At 54.5% G+C, this 27,930-nt stretch overlaps 2 protein-coding genes across 2 annotated transcripts in view; both read right to left on the minus strand.

The window, feature by feature from the left end:
• The window catches only part of PTPRN2 (protein tyrosine phosphatase receptor type N2), a 174,951-nt gene extending 165,925 nt beyond the window's left edge, over positions 1-9,026 (minus strand). The window contains exon 1 of the mRNA XM_056134846.1: positions 8,803-9,026. Coding sequence (XP_055990821.1) covers positions 8,803-8,908 — 106 coding nt within the window. The 5' untranslated portion in view covers positions 8,909-9,026. The remainder of the gene's footprint in view (positions 1-8,802) is intronic.
• Positions 9,027-13,987: 4,961 nt separating this feature from the next.
• The window catches only part of NCAPG2 (non-SMC condensin II complex subunit G2), a 67,077-nt gene continuing 53,134 nt past the window's right edge, over positions 13,988-27,930 (minus strand). Inside the window, exons 23-28 of the mRNA XM_056134807.1 lie at positions 24,784-24,971; positions 23,957-24,097; positions 22,975-23,078; positions 19,942-20,042; positions 19,108-19,207; positions 13,988-14,981 (exon numbers count right to left, since the gene is read on the minus strand). Of these exons, the coding sequence (XP_055990782.1) occupies positions 14,930-14,981; positions 19,108-19,207; positions 19,942-20,042; positions 22,975-23,078; positions 23,957-24,097; positions 24,784-24,971 (686 nt within the window). The 3' untranslated portion in view covers positions 13,988-14,929. The remainder of the gene's footprint in view (positions 14,982-19,107; positions 19,208-19,941; positions 20,043-22,974; positions 23,079-23,956; positions 24,098-24,783; positions 24,972-27,930) is intronic.

The following is a 27,930-nucleotide window of genomic DNA, read 5'->3' on the forward strand; positions in this document are numbered from 1 at the left end:
GCCGGGGCAGAGCCCAGCACCCATCTCGTCCCGGACACCGGCTCTGCGTCCCCTCCCTGGCCGCTCTGCGGACAGTCTCCTGGACTCCCGCTCCCGTGGGGTGGCGGCGACACTTACCCTGGCTCTTCCCTGTCGCTGCACCCACATCCTCTACGGCGAGGCCAGACCAAAACGCCAGCCCCTGGTCCGCGAGGACCAACCGGGCCGCCAGAGAAGCCAGGAAACGGGCGACATGCGGACGCCAAACTCCAGTCTCCTCCAAGTCTACTCTTGACTCTGAAAAATACTTTTCCACTGAGGGAGGAATCCTCAGCTAAGCAGTACAAGGCTGCCGTCGGCTTCGACGCCGACAGAGACGCTGTGAGGGGCAGGCTCGGGGCTGCCGCCCGTCCTTGTCCTTCCTGCCTCCGGCAAGAAGAGCCACCGGCGGAACCCAGGCCTGGCAGCTTCTCCACGTGTGCGTGGGACACAGCGGCAGTGCACAAGGAGCCTCAGCACCCCAGGCGCGACACAGTCCTGCACACCCCACACCACACACGCCCCATGCTACACACTCCCACACCACACACACACGCCACACACACACTACACACTCTCACATGCGACCACACCACACACACACCACACACATATCATCACATGCACCACACCCCCCCACACCACACACACACACCACGCACATACCACCTCACACACCACACACACATAGCACACACACTCCCACACCACACCATACCCCCACATCACACATGCCTCACACCAAACACACCCCCTACCACACACGTCCCACACCACACACACACCATACACCGCCACACACAGTCCACCACACATGCCCCCCCCACATTCCCACACACAACGTACCACATACACACCCCCCATGCTCCCACACCACACACGCCTCACACCAAACACACCCCCTACCACACACGTCCCACACCACACACACACCATACACCGCCACACACGGTCCACCACACATGCCCCCCCCCACATTCCCACACACAACGTACCACATACACACCCCCCATGCTCCCACACCACACACGCCTCACGGCACACAGAGCACACCTTCACCACACATACCCACACCACACAGCCCCACACACTGTGCACATCCACACATCCGACACGTCCCACACCCCCACCCGGCCTGCCCAGGCCAGGCTGCAGCAGGGCTCAGCCCCGCAGTCTCCACGAGAATGTCTGTAGCTCGCCTGACACTTCCTGTCACAAAGCTGGGTGTGAGCCTGCCCCGGGCGCACGCGTCCAGAGCCCACCCTGCACGAAGGCTGCACCGGGGATGCCACCATGCGTGGCCTCTGCCCAGCAGCCCGGAGAAGGTGTGGCAGGCAGCCACACGCCACAACCCTGCCACAGCAGCAGGACGGGGAGTCTGGCGGAGACAGAGTCGGGGCTGGGGCACGGGCACCGCCCCCAGGCTCAGGGCCCCGCAGAGCCGTGAGCAGAGCGGAGGGTGGCCCGCTCTCCTGCAGGACGGCCGAGAAGCCGAGCACCAGGACCCAGCCACCCACGCCCACGTCTCTGCCCGGGAGCCCCAGCCCCATGGCGCTGCCTCCGGGTCGGGCACCAGGGCCAGCCCCCCATTCCCTGGGCCTGCCCGGCACCAGGCACACGCTTCTCCCTCAAGCCAGCGCCCAGAGGGGGGCAAACTGGGGGGCCATGGGCGGGCAGGGCCCTGAGGGGCAGAGGGTCTCGGCAGCGGCGGGAGGAGTGGGCCGCCCTGTGGACACCACAGCCCCACCTTCTGCAGAGAGGGTGGAGGCAGGAGTGCGGGGGGGGGGGCAGCACACGGCGGGTGGGCTCGGCCCCCCCCACCAGAGGGCGTCCAGGCAGAGGCGTGTCTGGTGGCTTGCCCACTGAGGGCCACCCTCTGCTTCTGCGAGGCCATCACAGTGACACTCCACAGTCCAGATGCCAGAAACAACCTCGGCAGGCCAGGAGAGGCTCAAACCCGCCCCAGCGTGTGTGATGACACACACCCCCCAGTGAGAGATTGAGCCGGGAGGCCAGTGGTCTCCAGAGGGCACGGCCATCCCTGTGGCCACACAGCCCACCCAGAGCCGACGAGCGGAGCGAGGGGCTCTGCACACGGGTGTCTCCTGGCTGCTCCCTGTCCCCTCACACATGCGGGGGACGAGGCCACTGCAGCCTGCTTTCCTGCCGTCAGAGACGTTCGGCTCTTTAGGGCAAGGTAAAACAAATCCTGAAGTGTTCTTACCATTGGCTATTCTTATTGAAAAGAACCAAACTAGCTCCGTGCGACTGTTTTTCAAACACAGAAAACATATTACTACTTGTGATGACGCATTTTCAAAAAAACTCAATTAGGCAGAGGCTCAGACCTGCCAAGCAATGTCACTTTCCATGATATGATATTCCAGAGCCCGAGTGATAGTACAGGGACTGTCTGGCACATGGCTGTCCTGGGGTCCATCCCCGGAAACCCACCCCGGGCCTCCTGGAGTGACCCCTGGGTGCAGAGTCAGGAGGAAGCCCTAAGCACTGCCTGAGGTGGCCCCAGAACAAACCCAGCACAGCCTCAGTTGTTAGCATGTGACCCAGGCCCAGGAACGGGCAGGACGAAGACCCCTCCTCACGCCCGTCAGCTCTGGCAGAGCTGGGGTCTCCCCCCAGCGTCCGACAGTGACCCGCGAGGCCGCCGCTGGGTGTCTTGGCCACATCTCCCGGGCTCCGCACAGCACCTGCGGTTCCTGCCCAGCTGGACATCGTCCCCTCCTGTGGGTCAGGGCACTGTGCCACAGCTGGTCTGGAACAGGCTCTAGCCCTCGGAACTGGCCCCTGCATTTCCCGGGAACTGAGAGAGGGAGTGAGGGGCCCCAACCTCCGCCTCTTTCCCAGCTGAGGCAGAGACGGCGCGGGAAGCTCCACATGCCTCAGGTGCTGGCAGAGGCCTGGACGGCGCAGCTGCGTCCCAGGGCCCACCACGAGACAGGCCAGCCCAGAGACCAAACATGCTGAGCCGGCTTCAGCCTGCCCCGGGCTCACTGCTGCCTTGAGCTGGACAGAGCCACAGCCCCAGGGAAGAGACACCCGCCACCGTGGCCAGGCCTGTCAACGCTGGTGATTCAGACCTGGGCTGCCGCCGCCGCCTGTGCAAACAGGTCGCTCTCTTCTGAAGTTCGTCTCACCAACGTGACGTCGCCCCACACGAAAGGCACCACAGCAGCCAGGCCCCGGGCGGGGGTCCTGGTGCTCCCAGGGACCACGAGTTGCCCCCTGCATTCGCCCCCGCACTGCCTTCCACTGCGGGGGGTCCCTGGCACCTGCTGCACACACCCCAGAGCCCGGCAGCCGACAGGCACACGAGAAGATGCTCCCTGTCTCTCCTCCTGAGAGACGAGACCGCCTCAGACAAGGAACAGAGACTGACAGCAGACGTTCCGTACGACCCGTCACTGTATTACGCCAATGAAATACAGAGACTGATTCGAAGAGACATTGCACCACGTCAGGGCTGCAGGGACGGAAGCGGCAAACGGTGTGCATACACAGTGAGGTATCACTTGGTCCAGCACAGAAGATTAAGCCCTGTGGCACCAACAACACCACAGACCCACAAGGGTCATGCGCCGTGAAATAAGTCAGGTAAAGACAGACCCTGATTTTACAAAGGTGTGTTCTAGAGAGTAGACAGAGGAACTACGCAGAGCAAAAATGAACTTTTGTGCTCTAAGACCATCGGGCACTGGAGAGGTTGTTCAATGGGCAAAGCATTGGCATGGGTGGGGCCAAGAAGACCAGCGCAGCTGCTGCCCACCTCAACCCTTGACTCCCACCCCACTGAGAGTATCCCTGAGCACCACCAGGAAAAGGACACAAAGAAGAAATCCAAATGTCTCCCTGGCACCGAGAAGGTGCTTGGTATCACCGATAAAGGATCAGTTATAATCACACAATCACCGTTAGGAGAACACAAGAGCTAAGAGGTGCCCGTGAGGACAAAGCAAACTGTGCCCTGCGGTGGGAGTGGAAGCGAGATGCCACTACTGGAAACCAAAGAAATTAAGGGTAGCTACCACCTGACCCAGCGAGCCTACTCCTGAGTGTGTCTCCACAGAGATAAGGCCCCTGCCTGGAGTCTATCTGGTCCCATTCCCTGAAGCGAGTCGTTCTAGCAAGACACCGAAACAGTGCTCTGTCCAGAGAACAGAGGAAGAACACACCACACCCAGGGGAAGGCAACGCCAGGTCACTCAAGCTGGAGAAGAAATCGCCACCGTGACAGAGCAGATGAGCCTCCCGGGCACTCTGCTGAGGGCAGCCAACACAGAAAGGCAACACTTATTTGTGGAATTGTAAAATGTCAAGCTCACAGCAACAGAAAGAAGAGCCGTCACCTGGATTAGGGAATGGAGAAACCGGCTTGTTGATCAAAAGGTACCAATGTCCACTTATTCATGAAATGATTATTCATTAAATAACCTGGGGTTGACTGACGAACGACCACAGTTCTCTATTATATACTTAAAAGTTGCTGAGAGTTGGGGCCTGAGCGGTAGCACAGCAAGTAGGGTGCTTTCCTTGCATGCAGTTGACCAGGGTTCAATTCCCGGCATCCCATATGGCCCCCTGAGCACCACCAGGAGTAACCCCTGTGCATCGCTGGGTGTGACCCAGAAAAAAAGCAAAAAGCAAAAAGCAAAAAGCAAAAAAAAAGTTACTGCGAGTAAATATTCAATGCTGTCAGCCTAAAAGCAGCAGCAGATCGAGGGGATGAGTTAGCACCCACTGTAGACTCACAGATCTCCTCAGCGCCACGTGCCAATTTTATTTCAGTAAAGCTGAAAAATAAACGAAAAACAGGGCATTCGTTTCCAAGCACAAAGTCCCTCGGCCAAGAGAAACCGGCGTGGAGACAGCTGAGAGCCGCCAGCACTGCCCAGCGTTCTGCAGGCCCTGGCCCCGGGGGCCGAAGCGGAGTGCGCTGCCTGCCAGACACAAACCCTGCCTGTTCCCGGAGAACGTGCTAGAAAAGATGGAGGTCCCGGGGGCCAGAATCTGATGAGCAGCCCAGGACCGACCCCTCCTGCTTGGCCACCGCAATCTCTGCTTTCTCCCGAAACGGAGACGGAAGGAAGCCAGGGCCGTGCTGAGCTCACACGGCCGCACACTGGCCCTGAGAGGCCACGCGGGGGCGAGGGCCAGGTGGTCAGGCCTGGGGGATGGGCTGACCTATGACCCGGGCTACCCATGACCCTGGCCTCGGAAGCTCTCAGGTGGTAAAGGGTGCTGCTCTCGCGCTTCCTCTGAGCGGGGCTGGGAACATCTGCCGAGGGCGCAGCCTCAGTTTCTGGATCAAAGTCAAGTCCACTGGAGAGAACAGGCGCAACAAAGTAGCAAACGGTGGCAAGGGGCCCAGGAGCGCTCTGGCACTGTGGACGCCCATTCCCTCCCAGGCCCTGGCGGGGCAGGCCACACACAGGTGCTGCCCAGGGCACACGCCCACTCCTCCGGGCCAAAGTCCGGCTCCCACCAGGTGCCCCACCAAATGCCATGGGAACCAGCCCGCTGCAGGAGGGCCGCGCCCGCTCTCCAAACAGGCCTCCTCCCCGCCCCAGGAGCAGGAAGCGGACACTTCTGCCTCTCGGGGCTTCTGGCCTCCTACTAACCAGATTGAAAAATTAAGTCCAGGAGTGCGGGACGGAGGCCGCAGGAGTGGCGCTGTCTGGTCCCCAGTGCCTGCACGTGTGTGTCCACGCACGATGCCAGGTGGGCTGCACTCACAGAGGTCTCTCCAGACACTGGGCCTGGGGCAGCCGCAGGCATGCTACGGGATGGAGCTCGGCCGGTCCGGCCGTCTGCCCACTCTGGACACGGAACCGCGTGTCAGAACAGGCGCTGGGCTCGAGCCCTGGCACGGTCTGCGTGAAGCCCGCTGCCTCGTCCAGAGCTCCCCCTTCACACGCAAGGACCCTTGAACTAGCAGTATTTTTGCACCCGGCCTGCCCCTCCCCGAGTATCTGCCACCCCAAGCCAGAGGCTGGTTTTCAGCGTGGGCCAGAGTGACGCTCCCTCAGAGGGAATCCTGAAATTCTCAGCACAGCTCTGAGAGGGAGCAGAGACCTAAGGCCCTCGGAGTGCAAGCCGGTCTCGTCAGTTGGTCGGCTGACCCAACGCCCTCCCTCTTCTCTTCCTCACTCCCCCCTACTTTCAAATATCTGAGGAAAAAATGGCTAAATTATCTGCATTCGCAACTTAGTAACGCTCGCTGCAAGGACAAACAACAGAACAGGCCCGGAATGTAGACATTATTAGTCTACGGAAGAACTAGCCTCACAGAACTGGGCCCTGCCTGGGCTCCATCCCCACCCGCATCTCAAACCCCAGGCCCCTGAGGAGACCAGGCTGCAGCCCACCCTCAGAGCAAGCCAGTTTCCAAGGTGTGTGTTAACTCCTAGCATGCATCCCCCGTGGCCTTCGCCAGCAGCAGGGAGGAAAAGGAAAAGCAGATTACCGAGTATTAAGCAGCCCCTACACCCGTGGGCACCACCGAACGGTGACCTTGGTAACCAGCACAGACACGGGCCATCTTGGAGCAAGAGCTGGAAAGGGCTGGCCGCAGAGCCCAGCTCAGCACCAAGGAGCAGCCACGAAACGCCTGGCATTCCCCGAGCACCCCCAAGTGAGACACATCCGCTGCCATCTCTGACGCAGGCGCCTGCCACACCTCAGCTCCACCCAGGGCTCTGGGTCCCACGCCCCCACCCCCAGGCCTCCGTGTGGGGACACGGCACCTGAGGAGGGTGGAGGGGGCGGCGGAGAAGGCAGCGGGGGGGCAGCCTACCAGGGGTGAGCTGTCGCTGCCACAGACCAACAGCTCCACACCCAGGAAGCAAAATGGATTCGTGCTTTTGTGGAAGGAGGATCATTTGATTTAAAAATAAACAATCACGCCATCTAGTTCACAAAGCAAGGGGGAATCCTGCTGCTCTCTCCTCCTCAGCATCTCTGAGCCCGCTGGTGAATGAAAATGCGTGTGGGCAAGTCGGGAGGCAAAAACAAAGGGAGGAAACAAGCGCTGCCGGTCTCCAGGGCAGGTGCACGGAACCAGGTCCGACCAGCCTCCCCGGCAGACTCCGAGAGGGCGACTCTCTCCTCCGGCCGGCAAGCAAAAACGTGCGGATTAAAGAGGCTGACAGAACTGCCCTGAAATCTCGGGCTGCCTGAGGAAGGGACACATTCTGCCTCCTGGACCCTGAAGAGTCAGATGACTTAGAGACAAAGAGATCACACTGAGGTAAGACTTATGGGGGACATCCGAAACACAAGGACCTCCTGGAGCCACGGGGGACCCAGAGAGAAGGGCCCGGGGAGCAGAGCACCCGAGAGACCAGAGGACCCCATGGGGGACAGAGGCCCACGGGGAGCAGAGGACCCCGGGGAACAGAGGCCCACGGGGAGCAGAGGACCACGAGGAACCGCGGACCCCAGGGCACAGAGGACCATGGGATCCGAGGGCCACACTGTCCCGAAGGTGCCACCTGCGGTACTCTGGCTGGGAGTGAAGTCGGATCCTGCTGCTGAGAGGGAAGTCTTGTTCCCGCCTGGCTCAGCTCTGGCTCAGGGACAATGAGCACGAGGGAGGCCCCAGCAGGACGGCGGGTGGGGGCAAGGCTCGGGGGCGGGAGGTAGCCGTGAGGAAAAGAAGGTGGGGCCCACGGAGGTGCTGTGTGAGCAAGGAGCCTCAGGCAGCTGTGGGCACTCCTCGGTGGGTGGGCGGGGGAGAGGCTCTAAGCTTTGACCCCTGGGCATCAGCAGGGGCGACCTCAGCCCCTCTGGGAGCAGCTTCCCCGCCCCAGGGCCACCAGATGTGGCCCCCAAGTCAAACCTAAGTGTCCCTTATTGTCCAGATGAGAAGTGACCCCTTGTCCCTTGCTGAACCTTGTCTCTGGCCGTGGTGACACCTCAGCCCAGTTCCAACTGGGGGGAACGAACCATGGAGCATCCTGGAATCACATTTGCCCGGGAGCCTCGTTCTAGGACTCGGTGCGAGGAGTCGCCCAGCTGGGACCGCCCGAGAGCATGAGAGGCGGGTGAGACCGCGCTCGAGGCCGGGGACAGTTCTCCCCCCAGGGGGAAGGTGGCCAGTGCAGGACTCAGCCTCGTGGGAAGTCCGGGTCCAGGGCAGCTCGGGTCCACGCTGTGCGTCCCTCCACCTGTGCGCTCCGCCGCCCGCCCCTTCCTCTCTCTGGGAGGCAGCGACCCCCAGGAGCCCGCGACGGGACCGGGCCCTGCCCCTTCCCACCGAGCATCCTCCGGCCCGTCCTCCCGGACCTGCGAAAGGGGCCTGGCCGGCGGGGGGGTCCAGGGCGGCCCGGAGCAGCCCCTCGGGTCTTTGTCGCGGTGCGGGCGAGGAGGGGCCCAGCGCTGGTCTCGCCCACCGCGCGGGGGTCGGACGCGCTCCAGGGCGGGCCCAGGCCGGTGCGTGCGCGCGGGCCCGGCCCCTCCCACCTGCCCAGGCCCCCGTCCCCGCGGGCCCTTCTCGGCCCCCCAGGCCCCCGACCCCGCGGGCCCTCCTCCGGCCCCCCAGCCGGCCCCCGCCCATTGTTCGCCGAGGCCAGGAGGCCGCGGCTCCGCGCGAACGTCCGGCGCGCTCCGGGAGGCTGGACCCACGGCCCCGACCCGGACCCCGGGCCGGACTGCAGGAGGCACCCGCGGGGAAACTGAGGCCCACCGGGAACCCCCGCCCGCCGCGGCGGCCCCCGGAGACGCCCCCCGGCCGCACGCGCGCCCCTCCCCCGGCCCGCGCCCACTCACCCGCGCGCCCCGGGAGCTGCCGGCGGGGGGCGGGCGCGGCGGGCAGGCCCAGGGCCGGCAGCAGCAGCAGCACCGGCAGCGGCAGCGACAGCGGCGGCCGCCCCATGCCCGCGGCCCGCGGCCCAGCGACGCCCGGTCCCGGGTGCGAGCGCGCCGGCTCCTCCCCGCGCTCTCCGCGCCGCCGCCGCTTCAGCACCGGACAGCGCCGAGGCCCCGCCCCGGGCCGCCCCCGCCAGGCCCCGCCCCGGCGCGCAGGCCCCGCCCCGGCGCGCAGGCCCCGCCCCCGCGCTCGGCGGCTGCAAGCCCCGCCCCTGCACGCAGGCCCCGCCCCGCCGCTCAGCGGCCTCAAACTCCGCCCCCGGCGCGCAGACCCCGCCCCCGCCAGGCTCCGCCTCGGCGCTCGGCGGCCGCAAACCCCGCCCCCGCTAGGCCCCGCCCCGGCCCTCAGGCCCCGCCCCTAGCACTAGGCCAACGCCCTTGCGGCGTGCGTCTCCGGCGGCTTCGCGGGAGCGCTGTGTTGCAGGGTGGGTGTGTCGCGGGTGTTTTCAGGAGGGTCGGGGTGAGTCGCAGGAGCGTGTGTATTGCAGGGGCTGGCAGGAAGGCAGGTCATGGTCGTGTGCTCTCAGGAAGGTGTTTCAGGAGGTCGTGTCAGGTTTGCCTTGGGGAGGCGTTATCGGGAGCGTCTTTCCAAGGGGCTGTTGCAGAAGGGACGGTAAGTCCTCTGGCCATCACCCCCCACTCGCCCTGCCTGCACAGCCCCCTGGTTCGCTCAGCTCTCCTTGCAGTTCTTCCATATCTATGGGGGTCCAGCACACCCCAGGCCTCCCTCTTCCCAGTGCTTCTAGGGACACCTGCGCCCCTCCTGGCCAACCTCAGCTGAGCCCCGATCACCTCCATCCCATCCCTTCACCTTTGTCCACTCCTTTTTCTTTATTTTGCTTTTGGGGTCACATCCGGCGATGCTCAGGGGTTACTCCTGGCTTTGCACTCAGGAATTACTCCTGGCGGTGCTCAGGGGACCATATGGGATGCTGGGAATCGAACCCGGGTTGGGGTGCAAACACCCTACCTGTTGTGCTGTCGCTCCAGCCTCAGTCCACTCTTATTTTTTTTTATTGCAGTTTCTTATTGTGTCTACTTAGACTGCAATTTGAAATCAATTTATTGCAGTCTAAGTAGATGGGCCTGGATCTCTCCTCAATGTCCAGGCCTCTCCTTTATTTAACCCATGTACGACATCATTTGTTATGTCCTTCAATAGCTAGTCCAGTGTACAATGTCTTATGTTCTGTCCATCAGTATTTGCTAGCCTCCTGAGTACAATGGCCTGGTCTTGTTCCTATACTTCTCTGTCGGGTATACACATTCCTGGTCTGGGATCTGCAGCTGGAGCTGTCACCGTCCCCTCGCTTGACCTGTTGCTCTGTACCTTGATGCTGGGTCCCCTAGGACTGACCCTCAGTGGTTCCCTGTCCTCAGCCTTCCTTAGTCGCCAGCCATGGCCACGTGCACATGGGTGAGATCCCTGCTGTCCTGCCGCCTGTCCAGCTGTAAGAGTGGGCAAAGGAAGATGAGAGCGGCCTTTGTCCATTCCTAACCCGAGAGGGTCTCACTGTCCCTGCTTCACCCCCGCCCCCTGGCCCCAGGGGTTTGCACTGCTAAGATATGGTCTGGTAGGAGTGTTGGACATTTTATGCCCCTGGTCCTGCGTCAACAGGCTGTCCCAAGAAGTCCATGACCAAGATAGGAGACCCAGGAACTCACAGCTGCCATTAGTGGTCTGCCTTAGCACCCCAGGGTGCAAGTACACTATGGCTAACCCCACAGGAGTCTTTCTAGGAGGTCACGTGTGCTTGTGCGAGGTACTATGTGAACTGCAAGCTGAAGGCTGGGCAGCACAGAGGTTGAGGCACTTGCTTGATGTCCTGGTTTGAAACCCTGGCACCACATAAGATCACACACGCGCGCGCGCACACACACGCCACCACCACCGTCACTGCTAGGGGTCACTCCTAAAGAGAGCCAGGAATAGTCCCTGAGCACTGCTGGATATAACCCCCAAACCAAAAATTTAAAAAAGGGGGAGGGGAGCGCAACCTGAAGATTTATGGAGGCCCACCGAACACCTGACTTGGAGAAACAGCTGCTACTGAGAGGAGTAGGCATGAGGCTCCCCAAAGGCACATTCACTGTTCAGCAAAATCTTACTTCCCTCCTCCATGAGCAAGTTTTCTATCCTGTCCATCCCGGGAGACGTGACACCAAGTTCCAGAAGGAGGTGGACTCTGGATGGAGATGTGCACAAAGAGGGCCAAAATACCAACCATGCAGAGACACTTCCAGATCTGTGAACCTGCCAGACAGTTCATACCCACTTCAAACAGAACAAGGACCGTCTGTGGAGCAGCGTGGGCGTCCCATGGAAGAGAGAACAGGGCTGACACCTCAAAGGACACATGGTTCTGAAGGCAGGTGTCTAGCTTGAGTGAGGTATACACATGCAAAGTGCTCAGAAACTCAGGAACAGGTAGAAACTTGTACAGGGCCGGGTGCGCTGCTATCAGTGACAGGGCAGGGCTGGACTTCCGGCAGCAGGGACTCTGTGGGCCAGGGTCCTCCCAGCACAGTCCTGAGGGACCCAGACAGGCCCCTGCACTCAGAGGCTTTAGAGGTGGGAATGTGCACTTAGGGCCCCACTGCTGCATGTCTTCTGTCAGGTAAGGTATGGAAATTCCGAAATATCACCGTTTACAACTGTTTCAAAAACAATACACACCGTAAGCTGTGTGAAAGATGAGGCATGAAAATAACAAGCTACTGCTAAAATTAAATTCCTAAAAATAAAAATGTTTCAATCTGAATTCCAATTTAAAATGTGCAGTGTTGGGGACTGTGCCCAGGGCGCTCTACCTGCCGGGCATGCCATCACTTGAGCCACACTTCAGCCAAATACTTTTATTAAATGGAGTGGGGGTGGGGGATGGCCCAAGAGCCTCCTAGCCATTCCTGGTCAACAGGGTAGTGGTTCTGTGTGAGGGAGGCCCTGGAGCCCAGAGCTGTCCAAGCCCTGCCGAGTCCAGTGGTGCTCAGAGGCCTTCAAGGCAGCTCTGGCAATTCCCAGGAGACCCCATGGAGCCAGGGATTGAAACGGAGCCAGCCACATACAAGGCACAAGCCGTAACTTCTGTCCTAGCTCTCTGATCCCCCTCCCCCCAATAAATTCTTAGGGGAAGGACACACCTGGCAGTGCTCAGGGAACCACGAGGTGCTAGGACCAAACTGAAGCTCCAGCAAGCGAAGCGTGTGCTCTGGTCCCAAGACATCTCCCTGTCCCCAGTAAGCAGGTCCTGAGAGAAGAAAAGCCCCTGCCGTATGAGACATGGTCACGGCCCAGAGACACAATCCTGACTACCTGTTGTCCCCAGTTTACTTGCAGATTCTTACAATACCAACAAATACGCCATTATTTTACCCTATACTTTAAAAGAACAGTTACAGGACAGACACAGCACAGTGGGCAAAGCTGACTGACGTTCAAACCCTGAATCCACATATGGTCCCCAATCCCTGCCAGGAGTGATCCCCGAGCACAGTCAGGAGTAAGTCCTGAGCACTGAGCCCTGCCTGGTGGGGCCAAATAAAAAGGAAAAGACAGGCGAATGAAAATGGGTATGAGACAGGAGGGAGCGGCAGGAGCCCATGCTCTGTGCTCCGAGATCTGAGCATGGGGTGCTGGGACACACAAGCACACAGTGCTTATTGCTGGGTAATCATGCAGGGATTCCCACAAGGCTAGTCCCAACCGAGTACCACACACAGGGGTTGACCTGAGTCAACCACCTCCACCCAAGTGTGCCTATGATACCGGGGGCTGAATCCTTGGGGAGTGGAGTCCCACCTGCTCGACCCCCTTGTTAATGGGGCACAAGTGCTCCCAGTGGAGCACTGCTAGTCTGGATGAGAGGGAGGCGTGCCGAGCACTTTATGAAAATAGTACATCGAACAGTGCGGGAACCACTAGGCACCCGCCAGCAAGAAGGGAAACCAGCCCTTTAGCCTCAGGGCACTGTGGGAATGACTTGAGCTCTACCAGGTTCAGAGTCAAAGCCAGGGTCAGAGCAGCAACAGGACACTCCTCAGTGAACGCCAACCCCAATGAAGCCTGCTTCCCTTCATTTTATTCAGGGTGTCTATATGTCCTTTCACAAAGGGCATAACACATAAAGTATACAATCGTAAAATGGACTTCATCAAAATTAAGAACTGCTCCTTGAAAACCACGCTTTAAATAGGCAAGCTACACACTGGATGCCGCCTGAGAGGCCCGCTGGGGCAGCAAGGAGAGCAGGGAAACAGTCGCCGCCCAGTCACAGACCTGGAGGATCACTGGGTGGGAGGCGATGGGCCACTGCTGCGGATGCACACAACCTCTCGGGGAAAGTCTGAGTGTGGAAAAGTGACACCGGAACCTTTACTCAGTGGTCGTGCTGCAAGAACCACCTGCATAGCCAGTCCCACTGAAGGCTTGCACACAGGAGCAACAGCCAGGCGTCTTACTGGGGAACAGCCGGCCGTGTTTATGCACAAGCACCGAGTCTCCTCTGGCCACCAGCGTCCCGTTATCCATGTCTTGAGGTCTCTCCACGTTGAGTCTGGTGGGTGGACAAGAACATCTTTGATTGCAGGTTTAAAATGACTTCCCAGCAGGTCTCGGGTACGTGGAGCTGGTGGCGTAAGGCTGGCCCAGGACTCAGGCCTCCCCACTGCACGGGGTGCTGAAGTGACACTGTGGCTGCAGTGAGAAGATCAGACGAGTCTGGGGACAGAAGTGCTGACAGAACGCTTGCTGAGTGCCAGGCAACTGCGCGGTTCATTCTGGGCCTGTGGGGTGGCTCTGGACTCAGTCCTCGAGTTCTCTTGCAGACATGGAGGGTGGGATGATGTTGGTGGATGGGATGTTGCTCAAAGTGGTCCATCAGAGGGAGTGGTCTCACTCTCACAGTCCATCCTGACACCACCCACTGCACAGCACTGGAGCTGAAGGTGCCCAAGACACGCCCACTGCCCTCTTACCACAAGCCTTTGCCACACAGCCATAGGGAGGCGTGAGCAGGCCTACTCCAGTGGAAACTCACCCGGTGAAAAGTGAAAATAGCCAGAGGGTACCTCCAAGGAAGGAGAGGCAGGGAGCCCAGCAATCTCTCCACCGCAACACCCATCACTGTCAGGCTTAATGAACACAGGCACTTCCCAAAAAATGTGTCTGAATGATCAATAACAAAATCATTTTTCCAGTACCAATCTCATTCACTAATATTAAATTCAGCTAAATTAGCAAGTCACATGTTCCAAACAAGCTGAAATAATCCGAATCACCTTCTTTCTGTCATGCGCCCCTGTGAATGACACGAATGTTTGGAGCTGTGGGGAAGAGTCTGTTTCTGCACCTTCTTAGGGAAATGCAGATGCTGGCAAGTGGCTCTGGCGCCTCCAGTGGGGTTGAGGACAGAATGCCCACGATGCAGTGGGACAGTCTCTCCCAGAGGCTCCTTGGCCACAGGACACTGGACCTGTCACCACATAGGACCTGAAGAGGCTATGAACACAGCCCTTCCTGGGGCCTGGAGTCTCAGACCCGCAGCCAGAGAGCCGAGGGCCTGCCTCTGACATCACTGGCTACTTTATTGCTTCATTTGTAAGTCTCATCGCACACATGCTTACAAGTGCTTAAAAGAGCTAAGTCACTTGAAAAGCGTCTTCCCTGAAAACCTGAAATTCTTCTTTGGGTTTGGTTCAGTTTTGGGGCCATACCTGGCGTTGCGCATGGCTTAGTCCTTGGCAGCGCTTGGGAGACCATGTTGAATGTTGGGGATCAAACTGGAGCCAGCGATATACAGGACAAGAGCCTAACCCCTCTATTATCTCTCTGTCCCAACTTCTGGAGTCCTTGACATTAAATATATTACTTATGCACACACTCAGCAAAAAGCTATGGCTCTCAAGCCACCTACTCACATCTCCCCATAAGCCTCGCCCCATCTCTATTACAAATTGTTGAAATCAAAAACAGTACAAAAATACATTTACTTCATTTGTCTTTCCTACATAATCAAAATTGTTGTCTTAACTAAGAATTCAAGAGTTCTCCCAAAGTTCTTGATGATGATTCGTAGAGAAACCTGAAACACAAAGAAAGTATCAGTAAAAGGATAAGTAACCGGATTATCAGAGAGTCTATTTTCACAAATAAACCTTGAGTTTTTGAGCAATTTACTTGCAAGTGAAAGAAGTATCACCTATCTATCTCAGTATCCGTCCTGTGCCTGGAGCTAACCTCGGGAGGTAGAGTGGCAGCCCCCCTCCCCCAGGCCCCCAGGAGACCCTTGGAGTCCAGGGCCACTGCCCTCCATGTACCGAGGATGACTGTCAGGGCCTCCCAATCCAGCGGAGCCCTAGTAGGCACCCCCACCCCGGGTCTGCCCCAGACAGAGCAGGTCTATGTCACAGAGCTCCCTTTGACCTCCATGAACACAAGCCCAACAAAGGCACCCCGGTCAGAACTCTGGCAACAGCTCACCCTTCTGCTCCTGGAGGAGCACCTGACAACTGAGAATTCTTGATGAAGGAGTGGCATAGGGTCCTGCCCATGAGATCACGGCCCAAGAAATGAAGAGGCGAAGGGAAGAGCAGGAGGAGAGATGAAGAGTGAAGGGAAGAGCTCAGGAGATGAAGAGGTGAGGGGAGAGCAGGAGGAGAGATGAAGAGGTCCCTTAAAACAGACGAAGAGGTTCATGTGTGTTGGTACAGGTCCCTACACTGGATCAGGCAATGAAAGGCACAGCCCTCCTTGGGGGAGGACAGACAGACCCGCCTGAGACCCCACGGCAGAATCTGTGCACTATCAAGAGCACTGTCCTCCACTTCCTCCAACAGGCCCAGACTGTTCTCCCGCTCACCCCCAACCATCACCAGACTTGGGCCTAATACACACCTTCCCTGACTTCACAGAACAGAAATCATATAGCATAAGCTCTTATACCAGAACAAAATCAAATGAGAAATCAGTAAAAAAACAAACAAACAAACAAAAAAAAAAACCCCAAAAAACCCACCTGCTGGGAAGTCCCAAAATATGTGGAAACTAGGGCCAGAGCAATAGTATAGCACGCATGGTCTGCTTTGCATAAAGCCAACATGGGTTTGAGCCCCAGCATCCCATATGATCCCTGTCCCTGAGCACAAGGCCAGGAGTAAGTGCTGAGCACCACTGGGTGTGGCCCCCAAACAAGATGGGGGCTGGAGCAATTAGTTGTACAGGCAGGGCGCTTGCCTTGCATAGAGCCAATCTGGGCTCAATCCCCAGCATCTCATGTGGTCCCGAGCCGGCCACAAGTGATCCCTGAGTGCAGAGCAAAGGAATCAGCCCTTGAGTGGTGCTGTGCGTGGCCCCCAAATTAAACAACAACACACACACACAAACACACATCACTGTATCACTGTCATCCTGTTGTTCACTGATTTACTCTAGCAGGTGCCAGTAATGTCTCCATTTGTCCCAGCCCTGAGGTTTCAGCAGCCTCTCCTTACTCGTCTTTCCCAATGCTGTCGGACTGGAGGCTTTTTCAGGGTCAGGGGAACGAGACCTGTTATTGTTACTGTTTTTGCTATATCGAATACGCCACGGATAGCTTGCTAGGCTCTGCCGTGAATATACACACATAGAGAGATAAATAGAGGTACGGATACAGATATGCAGACTAAGCAACATACTTTTAAGCAAACCAAAGAAATTACAGAATTAGAGCAGATTCTGTTTAAATGATGACAGGAAATCAAAAGGGAAGAATCAATGAAACCAAATCTGGTTCTTTGAAAGATCAATAAATCGGGGAGATAGTAACAGGGATCCAGGCACTTGTCTTGCCTGAGGCCGACCTAGTTCCAATCCCTGGCACTGCATGTGGCCCCCTGTGCTGAGCAACACTGGTCTGTCCTTGTTCCTCCTACAGGGAGCTTAGGGTCAGGCTCCCGAGGCACACCCAGTTCCATCAAGCACTGCTAACCCTACATTGCTTTTCTCTTTTCTTTATGTCCTTTACATGGTTTAGCAGTGTTCTTTTTGTATAGACTCAGGAAGACAGTGTCTTTTGTAATATGGGAGTTAACCGACTCTGAATTAATATTTACTCCTGGGCATCCATCATATTTACTTGACTTAAGCCTCAATTGCCGTTAGCTCCTAATACTCCAAAAGGAGTGGATGGACCTGAATGGACCCAGGGCAAGCAGTAAGCTAGCTAGCTTGGCATCGAAAAAGGACAGGCTAAGTTCCAGAAGAAGTATAATAAGTTGGGGCTGGAGCAGTAGCACAGCAGGTAGGGCATTTGCCTTGCATGCAGCCAACCCGGGTTTGATTCCCAGCATCCCATAGGGTCCCCTGAGCACCGCCAGGAGTAATTCCTGAGTGCAGAGCCAGTAGTAACTCCTGTGCATTGCCGGGTGTGACCCAAAACGAAAAAAAAAAGTATAAGTTAAGAACACAGTCATAGAAAAAAATTCTGTCATGACCCAAAAAGAAGTAACTCAATAAGGACCCTGATGAGGTTAGGAAAGACTGACCTGGCTGAGGACTGTAGTCTGAGATATATAGCAAGATGTCCCCAGAAAGAGTCACCCTTTAAGCTTAATATATCTCTTACTGTGTTCAGACAAAATGACTAGAAATATTATTAAGAATTTAATACGACTGTTTAAATGGATACTGGTTAAGGAAAGAAGAAATACACCCTTTTGGAATCCTGCCCTTGGCGGATCTCCTAGTAGTCTTGAGTGCTGAACCCCCAGATAAAATTTTGTTAATGAGTTACTCCCCTTCCTTAAGGGGAAGTTCTGTTTATTGTTATGATAATGTTCAACAATGCCTATGTGTACCCCCACCCTTCATGATTTCTATATAATTACACTATGAGACTGGAATAAAGGGTCACCGGCTACCTACCATCCAACCTGTGGCCCTGTTCCTTCATTTATCCATCTCTATAGGCTGGCCACGGTGGGGAGGCGGGTCCTGGCCACCAAACGCACGCATCACATGCTGCACTTTGAACTCACACCCTGAGCCTTGCAGGGGTGTGGGGGGAATATCTCCTGAGCACAGAGCTGGGAACGGCCCCTGAGCAACCTCCTTGGGCCCATCCCTGCACCCCAAAAATAAATCAATCCAGACTAAGAATGATGACACAAACTGCTCATCTCAGAAATGGAAGAAGCCACTAGCAGAACTAGATCCCATGGACAGCCAAAGGCTAGAGAATGGATGCCCAGGGCTTTGACAGCAAAAGCAGATCAGACCAGCTCATTCAAGAACACAAAACAACAAAACCCACAGAAGAAACAGGACTTCGGTTTAGACACAGACATGAATAGGCCTAGATCTACTAAAGAAATCAAGTCAGTACCTAATAATGAACCAAACCAAAAAGAATCAGGCCCACAGGGGTTCTCACTGGTCACTCTACCAAACATTTAAGAAAATGTGATACTCATTCTGTACAATCTTTGTCAGAGAAGCGGAGGGAATACCCAAACAAACTCATTCTACAAGGTTAGCATTACCCTGCAACCAAAGTCTGACATGGACATAAGAACACCATACACCAATATCTCTCATGCACATTTTTACAAAAGTACTCAACAGAAAATCAACAAACTGAATCTAACAATGCACAGGAAGAATTATGCACCTCAGCCAAGAAAAACTGATCCTACCACTGGTTAACGCTGATTCAACACTCATAGATCAGTTAATATAATCCATCACATCAACAGACTAAAGGAGAAAAATCACATGGTCCACTCAATGCAGAAAAAGCTTTTGACAGACTCCTTCCATGGGGAGGAGAGGGTGCAGTAAAGGAGACTGGGGGAGCGTCCTCAGACTAATGGGAGGAAATTTCCTAATGTGCGTGATGAAGCTCCCAGCAAACTGGGCTGAGGGACCGTCCTCAGCTTAGAAAGCAGCACCCACACCACCAGCCAGACCAGAACAAGGCCCCTGCTGCCTGTCTCTGACCTGATGTCCCAGCCCGTGCCCGGAGAGGCAGGGACAGCGGGCATGCTGGGGAGGAGGAGACAAGGCTATTATCAAGCCGTGATTGTCCAAAGGAGAGAGTGCCAGATTGGGAAGTCACAGAGAAATACCCAGGAGTTTGGCCACCAGAACCAATGGGCTTCCCTAGGGAGCCCGGCTGTAAGCATCAAATACACCCAAGGATGCTCGTCACACCTCAAGGCTGTGGTGCTTACCTTTCCAGGCTATCTTCTTCCAAAGTGATCTCCATGAAAGTCTTCAGTTTCCTGTGAACTGTAGCTGCGGCATCCTGTATCTTGGAGCTCTTGTGTCTACCTGGAGGGGACACAGTATGACAGAAAGAGGAGGCTCACCCCGGGACACAAGCCTCTTTCTCCCACGCCGGCACCCCCTACGTGTGGCTGTGTTCAATCTCCCTCCAGGGGACACGCTTGTCCAGCACACTGACAATTGCACATGGAGTTCTGCGCCCAGGTGCACTCCAGAACCTCCACTTGTCTCTAGGAAGCTGCCGCTCATCCACACCCCCCTCAACATTTGGTGTCCCTTGGGACCCTGCTGAGGGAGCTCTTTCTTGGGCCCAGCCGAGTCCGAGCAGTTGGACATCAGAGCAGCTAGCAGTCAGGCCCAGCTAGCGCTGGACAGAACCCTATGGGCATCCTCAGAACACAAGTCTAGGGACAAAAACAGAATGGGAGCCCCTGTGAATTCTTAGCATCTCTCTAATCTTTGTTTTCTGGACTTTCAACCGAGTCAGACAAAGACAGGTCAAAGCTTAAGAAAAAGAAAACACAAGAGTAAACATTAATATCGAACTTATCAGATTCTTAAATCTAAAAAAACATGAGCATAACAGGGCCCAGCAGGTAAAATGGGGTCTGTGGGACTCATGAAGGGACCAACAGCAGCCTAGAAGTCATGTGAGTAGAGGACACCAAAGAAGCACAGGCCTGGGGGCAGTGTGAAAGCTGGACGGCAGGTACTAAGCCCCTACACACCCCAAAACATACAGAAGAACCCCAGGAGACAGCGGAGTCCAACCAACCAACCTTTGTTAATAACCAAAATAATATGCAGAACAGCTGTGAGACATACAATTCCTTCAATATCATCAGAAGTAACACATGCCTTCAGTTCATCTAAAAATGACCTGCAAAAAGTAAAGAAACATCTGAATTACTCTACAGTGTGAATTCTAATGTTTCAGGGAAATCCAGCCAGCAAGGCTCAGCCAGCCAAGGCTCATCAACCAGCATGAATTCTAACTTCAGGTAACACAAGAAAGCGATTAACCCTTCCCACATGTTTCACAGTGAACATCCCAAATCACACAGGGCACACATTCAAATCAGAATGTTGCTCCACAGATGACAGGGGCTGTTTGTCAATCTGTAGTACAAGCAATTTGCACACACAGAAGTTCACATTTTGGAAAAGGAACTCAGAGCTGCCTCAGACAATGCTTTTCCAAGTCTTCACTGAGATTCTCTGCTATGAAAGTCTACGGGGGTTGGACTTCAGCCTAACAATCTCTGAGCCCCTCCCTCAACTACACACACACACACACACACACACACGCACGCACGCACGCACGCACGCACACAGTGCTCTGTCTATGCACACAGGCCCTAGGTGGTTGTAGGATAACATTGGTATGTCCTGTCTCCCTTGCCATAGGGAGCTTAGGTTTACTGAGTTTACACCCATCACAGTGCTCCTGAGGTACTCCCATTCCTCTGTGTTTATCTGTAACTTCCTTCTCTGTGCTTTGCTTCCCCAATCAGTCTATCACCTTTTCCTCCTAATCAGACCATTAACTGATAAAGTCAGATTCCTCAGAAATCTATGGTTTTATATTGTGAGTGAAATATTGCTTTTCTCTTCTCCTTATGTCCTCTGTATAGTTAATTTAGAGCAACATCCCTTTGGTACAGACACAGGAAGACAGTGCTATGCTTTTGTAACTTGGGAGTTAATTGACTCCAAATAATATTCACTCCTGGGCATCTGTTCTCTCGACTTAAGTCTCAGTTGCCCTTACTTCCTAGCACCCCAAAAGCAGGGTCCTGACGAGGGACCGGATGGACCCAGGGCAAGCCGTGAGCTATCCTGGCATCAAAATGGGCCAGGCCAAAGCGCCATAATACTTAATTATAAGTTAAGAGCATGGTCATGGACAAATTCTGTCATGATCCAAAAAGTAACAACTGGATTAGGACCCTGCTAGGCTTAGGAAAGACTAATCTGGCCTGAGCACTGTAGTCTGAGAGTTATAGCGAGATTCCCCCAGGAAAGCCATCCTGTAAACTTAATGTATCTCTTACTGTGTCCATACACAATGACTAATATTATTAAGAAGCAGAATTAAGACGAATGTTCAGATGGTTATTGGACTAAGGAAAGGAGAAACACACCCCTAGATATAGTATTTCCCCTTAGGCGGGTCTTCCTGCTGAGTAAGTTTGTCCCGGAAAAGCTTCCCCTGAGGGAGGGACCTTACATCCACTGATTGTATTGGCTACCCCAGCCCCCTCAGGGTTAGAGAGATAACTAAGGCTGTAAGGGCCAGAGAGATAGCACAGCGGGTTGGGCGCTTGCCTTGCACGCAGCCAACATGGCCGACCCGAGTTCGATTCCTCCGCCCCTCTGGGAGAGCCCGGAAAGCTACTGAGAGTATCTCGCCCGCACAGCAGAGCCTGGCAAGCTAAGCTACCTGTGACGTATTCAATATGCCAAATACAGTAACCACAAGCCTCACGAAGGAGACATTACTGGGCCCGCTCGAGCAAATCGATGAACAACGGGAGGACCGTGACCGTAAGAGTGGGCAAGGGAAGGATCAAGGGGGACGCAGGAGAACGGGAGGAAGGAAGGAAGGAGCAGGATCTGGAGAGGAGGGAGGAAAAGAGATTCGAGGAAGGAGAGTCAGGAGAGAGTGGAGATGAGACTGGAATAAACTGCAACTGATACCAACCAGCCTGGCCCTTGACCCCTAGTTCCCTCCTTCGTCTACCCATCGCCATCGGCCACCCCAGGTGGGGGAAGTGGCCCAAGACCACTGAACACAGGCGGCGGGAGAGTGAGCGACGGGCTTTGCTTTTCTTTTTTGAATACACAGCCCAGTGCAGGGGCTTCTGGGATAGAGAAATCGTCCAGTTTTGGCCATGTACCCAAAATCCACACTGGACTTCACCTTAACTCTGGGGTTTATAACAAGGGTTTACTCAAGTAAACACTCCCAATGTTTCCCTCTGTCTGGAGTCATTATCTAATTAAGCAGATAAGGTAAAGGTAAAGGCCCTCCCGTTGTTCATCGATTTGCTCGAGCGGGCCCAGTAACGTCTCCATTGGAGACTTTGTTGTTACTGTGTTTGGCATATCGAATATGTCACGGGGAGCTTGCCAGGCTCTGGCATGCGGGCGAGATACTCTCGGTAGCTTGCCGGGCTCTCCGAGAGGGGTGGAGGAATCGAACTCAGGTCGGCCATGTTGGCTGCGTGCAAGGCAAACGCCCTACCGCTGTGCTATCGCTCCAGCCTTGCACGCAGCCAACATGGCTTAATTTTTGTTAAGCAGATGCTTGACAAAAATTCGAATTTACCTTTGTATAAGTAAACAGTTTCCCTCTTTTTCTTGGGGGTAGGGGGTGGGGAAAGGAGTAATACTCAGCAGTGCCCAGGGGCCACTGGTGGTGCTCAGAGAACCATATGTGGTACCTGCCAGAATTCAGACCATTGTCATGGCTGTGTGCAAGGCAAGTACTTAAACTCTCTATATCTGTCTGACCCAGAAAAGAAAGTTGTCACTGGAGGGATGGAGAGTGTTGCTTAGCCCAGGAGTGCTCAGGGCTTACTCTGGGTTCTGTGTGCAGGGATCACCCCTGGAAGTGCCTGGAGGACAAGAGGGATGAAACCAGGGTTGGCCACGTGCAAAGCAAGCACCCCAAGCACTGTGCTATTCTCTAAAATAAGCATGTTCAATTGCTGATAAAGATGAGAGGAAACAAAGCTTTCCTCAAAATTTATCAATAAAAGGAAAGGAGCAAAGGCTCAGAGAAGTGAGGAGAGTGAAGAAGTGGTTACCTGACCACGTTCGGGGATTTTATGATGATTCCTACTAAACACCTTGAAAACGGTGGCAGGTCTGACAGACATTCTGGGGGCGTCAGCTCTTCCAGGTCAGAAATCTAGAAGCAAGTTTCAAGTTGGTCATTTGTAGACTAGGACCCGGGTAGTAACTTAATTTACATAATCTGGCATTCTTCTAGAACGATGAGAATGGTTTTTGTCAGCTACTAAGTCTGAGATAAGCAGAGACCCTTGGCTCTGCATGGGGTCTTTTCTGGCAGAACCTACTGTTCATCGTCTCATGGGCATTCTGGAAAGCTGCTGCTATGTCCCACAGTGAGTGCTCGGCCTGCTTCTCCAGCTCAGCGTCACTGTCCATGGAGCTGGAGCTGTTCCTCTGGGGATGAGGGGGTCCTTTTGGTTGTTGGGCCACATCTGAGGCTCTCCTCAGGAAGTGACAAAACTACTCCCAACACGGCAGAGCAATGCCTGCGACGAAATGGACTCCACGTGCCAAGGACTCCCTCCACACAGGCCAGCCACAGCATGGAAACAACCCCTCTCTGCGCAGCAGCCCGCCACCCTCTGAATTCTCAGTGTCTCAGGGAACTTCACTGCAAACTTCTAATAAGTCTCCCATATTTCCTCCCTTGGGGTTCACAGCAATCACCTGAGCATCAGTCAATCACCATGTAACTGAAATAGCTAAATACTAACATGTGGAGTTTCAAGCACACGTAGAAATAGAATCTGTGATGAGGAACAGGGCAGGAGGGCAATGCTGTTTCAGATTCACTGGGTGTGCAGCAGGGAGATCCCTTAGGACAGACTGAAATCTACACCAGTGATAGCAAGCAGAGAAGATGACATAAAACATAGACATCTGATTCATCAAAACATGCAGGGGACTAACTGGGCTGAGCTGCCAGACAGGACGTGGGCTAGGCCACACGCATGCCTGGGGGTAGGCTAACCAGTTTTCAGGCAACAAACTCACCTTTCGAAGTCGGTGAGTGATCTCCACCACAGATGCAGCGATCAGGGTGGACAGCACCCCCCGGTGCACGGGGGTGTCGAAGTGCCAGGTCTGAACTGTGGTGATGAACTCGTGAAGAGGGATCTGCACCGAGTACAGGAGCTATAAGAAAAGCACAGCAGCCTCATTAGTGACACCAGTCCTTCCCTGTGGCTCATTCCGGGACCCTGAGCACCAGGGATGAAGGAGGCCAGACAGTGTGAGACCCCCTGGGGATTCCCTTCATGACATTCCTCCCCAAAAGGAAAAAAAAAATCAAATCAAATTCCCAACTGACAGCATAATTACCTACGTAAAAAAAGAATGGAAAGTCATGAGTCACACTGAAAGGAGGCATCGGCCATGAGCCATATACTCTAACAAAAGTAGCTGGCCACTTAAAGACCAGTGTGAAAATAAAAGATTTTGATATAAATCACATACAGACCATGGTGACTGGAAATAGTGTCAAAAGCAGAAGTGTCTCTAATGAACTGAAATACTAACTGGCTTAGAAAACTTGACAACCTCCCATTACCTCAGGCAGCAACCAGCAGAAAGAAGTGAAGGCCATCAAATCTCAAGAAAAAAAGCCCACGTGAGCACTTTCAGCTGTTATCAAACTCAGAAGCTCATATTCATTAAGAAAGTAAGGACCCGGTGTGATAAGGGAGCTTTGGACTGAATCACCATGCCCTCTGTCCATCTGCCGTTCACCTGATCCAAGAGCCCGCCCACTCCCTCATGCACCCGGCCCACCAGTGACTGTCCATCCCAGCCTAGCCACCCGCTCTGTGAAGAGGCAGTACCCGCAGGCCTTCTTCGGGCTGCTTCTTGAAGCTGCGGGCCATACATTCAAGCATCTTCTGGAACACTTTTTGTACCATGTCAAACAGTGCTGCAACCTGTTCATCTGAGTCTGTTTTTTGAATCGAGGAGTATCCAGTCACCTCTTTCAGGATGCCCAGAAGTAATGTAACATAAAAGAATCCCTTCACTAGAAGAAAAGTCAAGAAATCATTCAATCATATAATTAGGTATTGCACATATTAGTCAAGACTAGTTCAATCAGAGTAATCTAAATCTCAATATAAATAAATGCTAAACTTTGGTTCCTTCAGAGATAGAAATGAGGGTGTGACTTGGCACTAACTCTGGCACAGCTCCCAGAGACCCAGGTCTCAGATCACCTGCTTCCCCCACCACCCCGTGCCAATAATAAACTAAATGGGATGGCCTGCAACCAGGCTCTGAAAAGCTTGGCTCTGCCAACATCCAAGCCTGCTCAGGGGCCTCATCACTGTGATGCTCTCATCTGTGGGACTGGTGTTGATATGACCCAGGGCCCTGGGATGCCTGTCTCACTTTCATCCAGTCTTGTCTGCAAGTCAAGCTGTACAAAGAGCCTGTGGTCTGGACTGCAGGAAGCTTTCCAGAGTTGCCTGAGTCCCACTGTGGTCAGCTGCTCTTGCAGGCCCTCAGGTCCGCATGCACAGGTACTTCCCAGGTGGAAAGAGCCAAGTCGCACGAGGCACCGAGGAGACCAGAGGAAAACATTTCCTAGGGAAAGAGATGCTGTTCCTCCTTCTATGGCATTTCCTGTTCCCAGGGTGACAGAGAGGCGGCCTCTTTGACCTCACGTGGGGATCCTGTGATTCTCTACAAGAAACATGCCTGGAGGGAGGCCCAAAACGACTCAACTCCCAGAATTCAGTAACACAGCAAGCTCTGCTTGAGATAGAAGCAAGAAGCTAGGCTGGGCCCAAATCTTACTCCTGCTAAAGAGAGAGATGGCTGCAGAGTCCAGCCACAAAGATGGATGGCACTCCCTCCTCTCTCAGGAAGTGCCTGGGAAAGATGTGGAAGGCACAGCACGATCCACACCCAGAACAAGGAATATGATTTCTCTTCTCCACTTGAGGGGACCCTCTTTACTCTCAAATTTCCTAAAAAAAAAAAAAAAAAAAAGGGGGCGGGGGAACAGAGAGAGAGAGAGAGAGAGAGAGAAAGAGAGAGAGAGAGTACAGTGGGTGGGCACTCACCTTGCCCGCCTCTGAGTACGATTTCAGAACCCCGTATGGTTACCCAAGCCTGAGTGCAGAGCCAAGAGTAAGCACTGCTGTGTGTGGCCCCAAAACTAATACGAAGAATAATATCAACCAACTTGAGAGATGCTCTGGATGATAACCTAAGAAGGCAAAAGGAAACTGCACAGCTGGTCCTGGTGGACAGCATGGAGGGAGTGAGCTCAGAGTCAGGGTTCTGAGAACAGACGCACTTGGAGCCCACAGGCTGTGTCCAGACAAAGCACCCCAGGCTGGCTTAGGGAGCCGCAGCAGTCCGTGCCTTAGATTAGCCGATGAAGGTGATCCTGTGACCCATCTCGTGACTCCGGACCGTCTTACCCTCTAGGGGGCCATATAAAACCGGCCTCACTCAGAGCTCTGCCTCGTGGTGGGTCAACCTGCAACCTGCCTGAGTCTCCATCAATCTTGCTTTGCCTTTGCGTTTCATACAATACAAGAACCAGAGGATGCAGAGCTGCCCAGGCCACTCCACAGCCAGCAGTCTTGGGGATCACAGGGTACCTGGAACTGAACCCTAAGTGTGGTACTATCTCTTGACCCTTAAGACAGATACTTCTAGAAAAGAGAAAAAAGTCAGACATTTCTAAATCATGGAATTAGCCATAGCCATTCAGGGACCTAAAATTCTGGTTATCTCCTCAGAAAAGTAAAGTTTAAACATATTAAAAATACATTCTGTCCTTCGGAAAAAATGAATCTGAATTGATGAAGTTTGAAAAATAATTGGGGGTAGGACGTCACACTCAGTAATGCTCAGGGGTCACTCCTGGTGGTACCAAAGGGCCATATGGGATGCCAGGGATCTAACTCAGAACAGCCATGTGCTAGGCAAGTGCTTCAATCACTAGACTGCAAACCAATGATGAATTAACAAAATAATTGAAAGATCAATTAAAAAATACATACAGTGTTAAACAAAACATAGGTGGACTTTAAACTTTTCTTCTTGGTGCCTGGGGGACCCTGTGGTGCCTGGGACAGAACCTGGTGCTTCCTCCAGCCCTGAGCACTGTCTCCTGGGCCCGGGAAGGTAGTGATATTTGTTCTACTCAGTCTCTCATCCTCCACTGCAGCTGTCTTGGACAATGAACAAATCTGCTTGTGCTCATACTGCAGGTCTCTGTCCACGAGGCCCTCCACTGAGGAAAAGTCGACGGGGCACTAACAGCAGGCTGGCTCTGGCTGGGCTGACTCTGAATTGTGAAAGGGCATCACTTCAACGTCTGTGAGCCACTGTGGGCTTCAGGAACTTGAGCACTGGACTTCCTGTCTCTGTGGGCCCAGAAAGACCCCGATGAGTGGGGTCTGGGTTCTACATGCCTGGGTGCATGGAAACCCCTGGCAGCAGCTCTCAGCAGCGGTTCCACTACACCAGGAGGTGTCGTGGCCACAGTCAGTTCTCCTGCCCCTACCTGATGTGATGGGACTGGACACCCCGATGATGTCCTAGATTCATGGGGGAAGTCTCCGCTCTGTCTGCATGGAGACTTGACTTCCCTTCCCTCGGGAACACCTGAGGACTATGCGTTCATCACCTCTGGTTAACTCTCACCCTTAACTTAGGGCCACAGCGACTTGCCAGCAGCGGCATTAGTTAGCCGTGACATATGTGCCCTGTGCCCAGTGCAGAGGCAGGACAGTCCTGAGTGGACTTTGCTGTAGGGTCATCACACAGGAGGAGACAGCTCTAGCTACTGTAGGACCATCAGACTCAGGCCTTACTGCAGCAAACCAGAAATAACTCTAGCTACGTCAGTTCAGTGATTAGCGTCTGCACAAGCTAGTTTGCATTTCATTTGTGTCACTTAGTCCCGGGGAAGACATTACAGTGGGTAGGACACTTGTCTTGTACTCAGCCAATCCTGACTC

This window comes from Sorex fumeus, unplaced genomic scaffold (genome assembly GCF_029834395.1).
Source record: "Sorex fumeus unplaced genomic scaffold, SorFum_2.1 ptg000107l, whole genome shotgun sequence".
NCBI lineage: Eukaryota > Metazoa > Chordata > Mammalia > Eulipotyphla > Soricidae > Sorex > Sorex fumeus.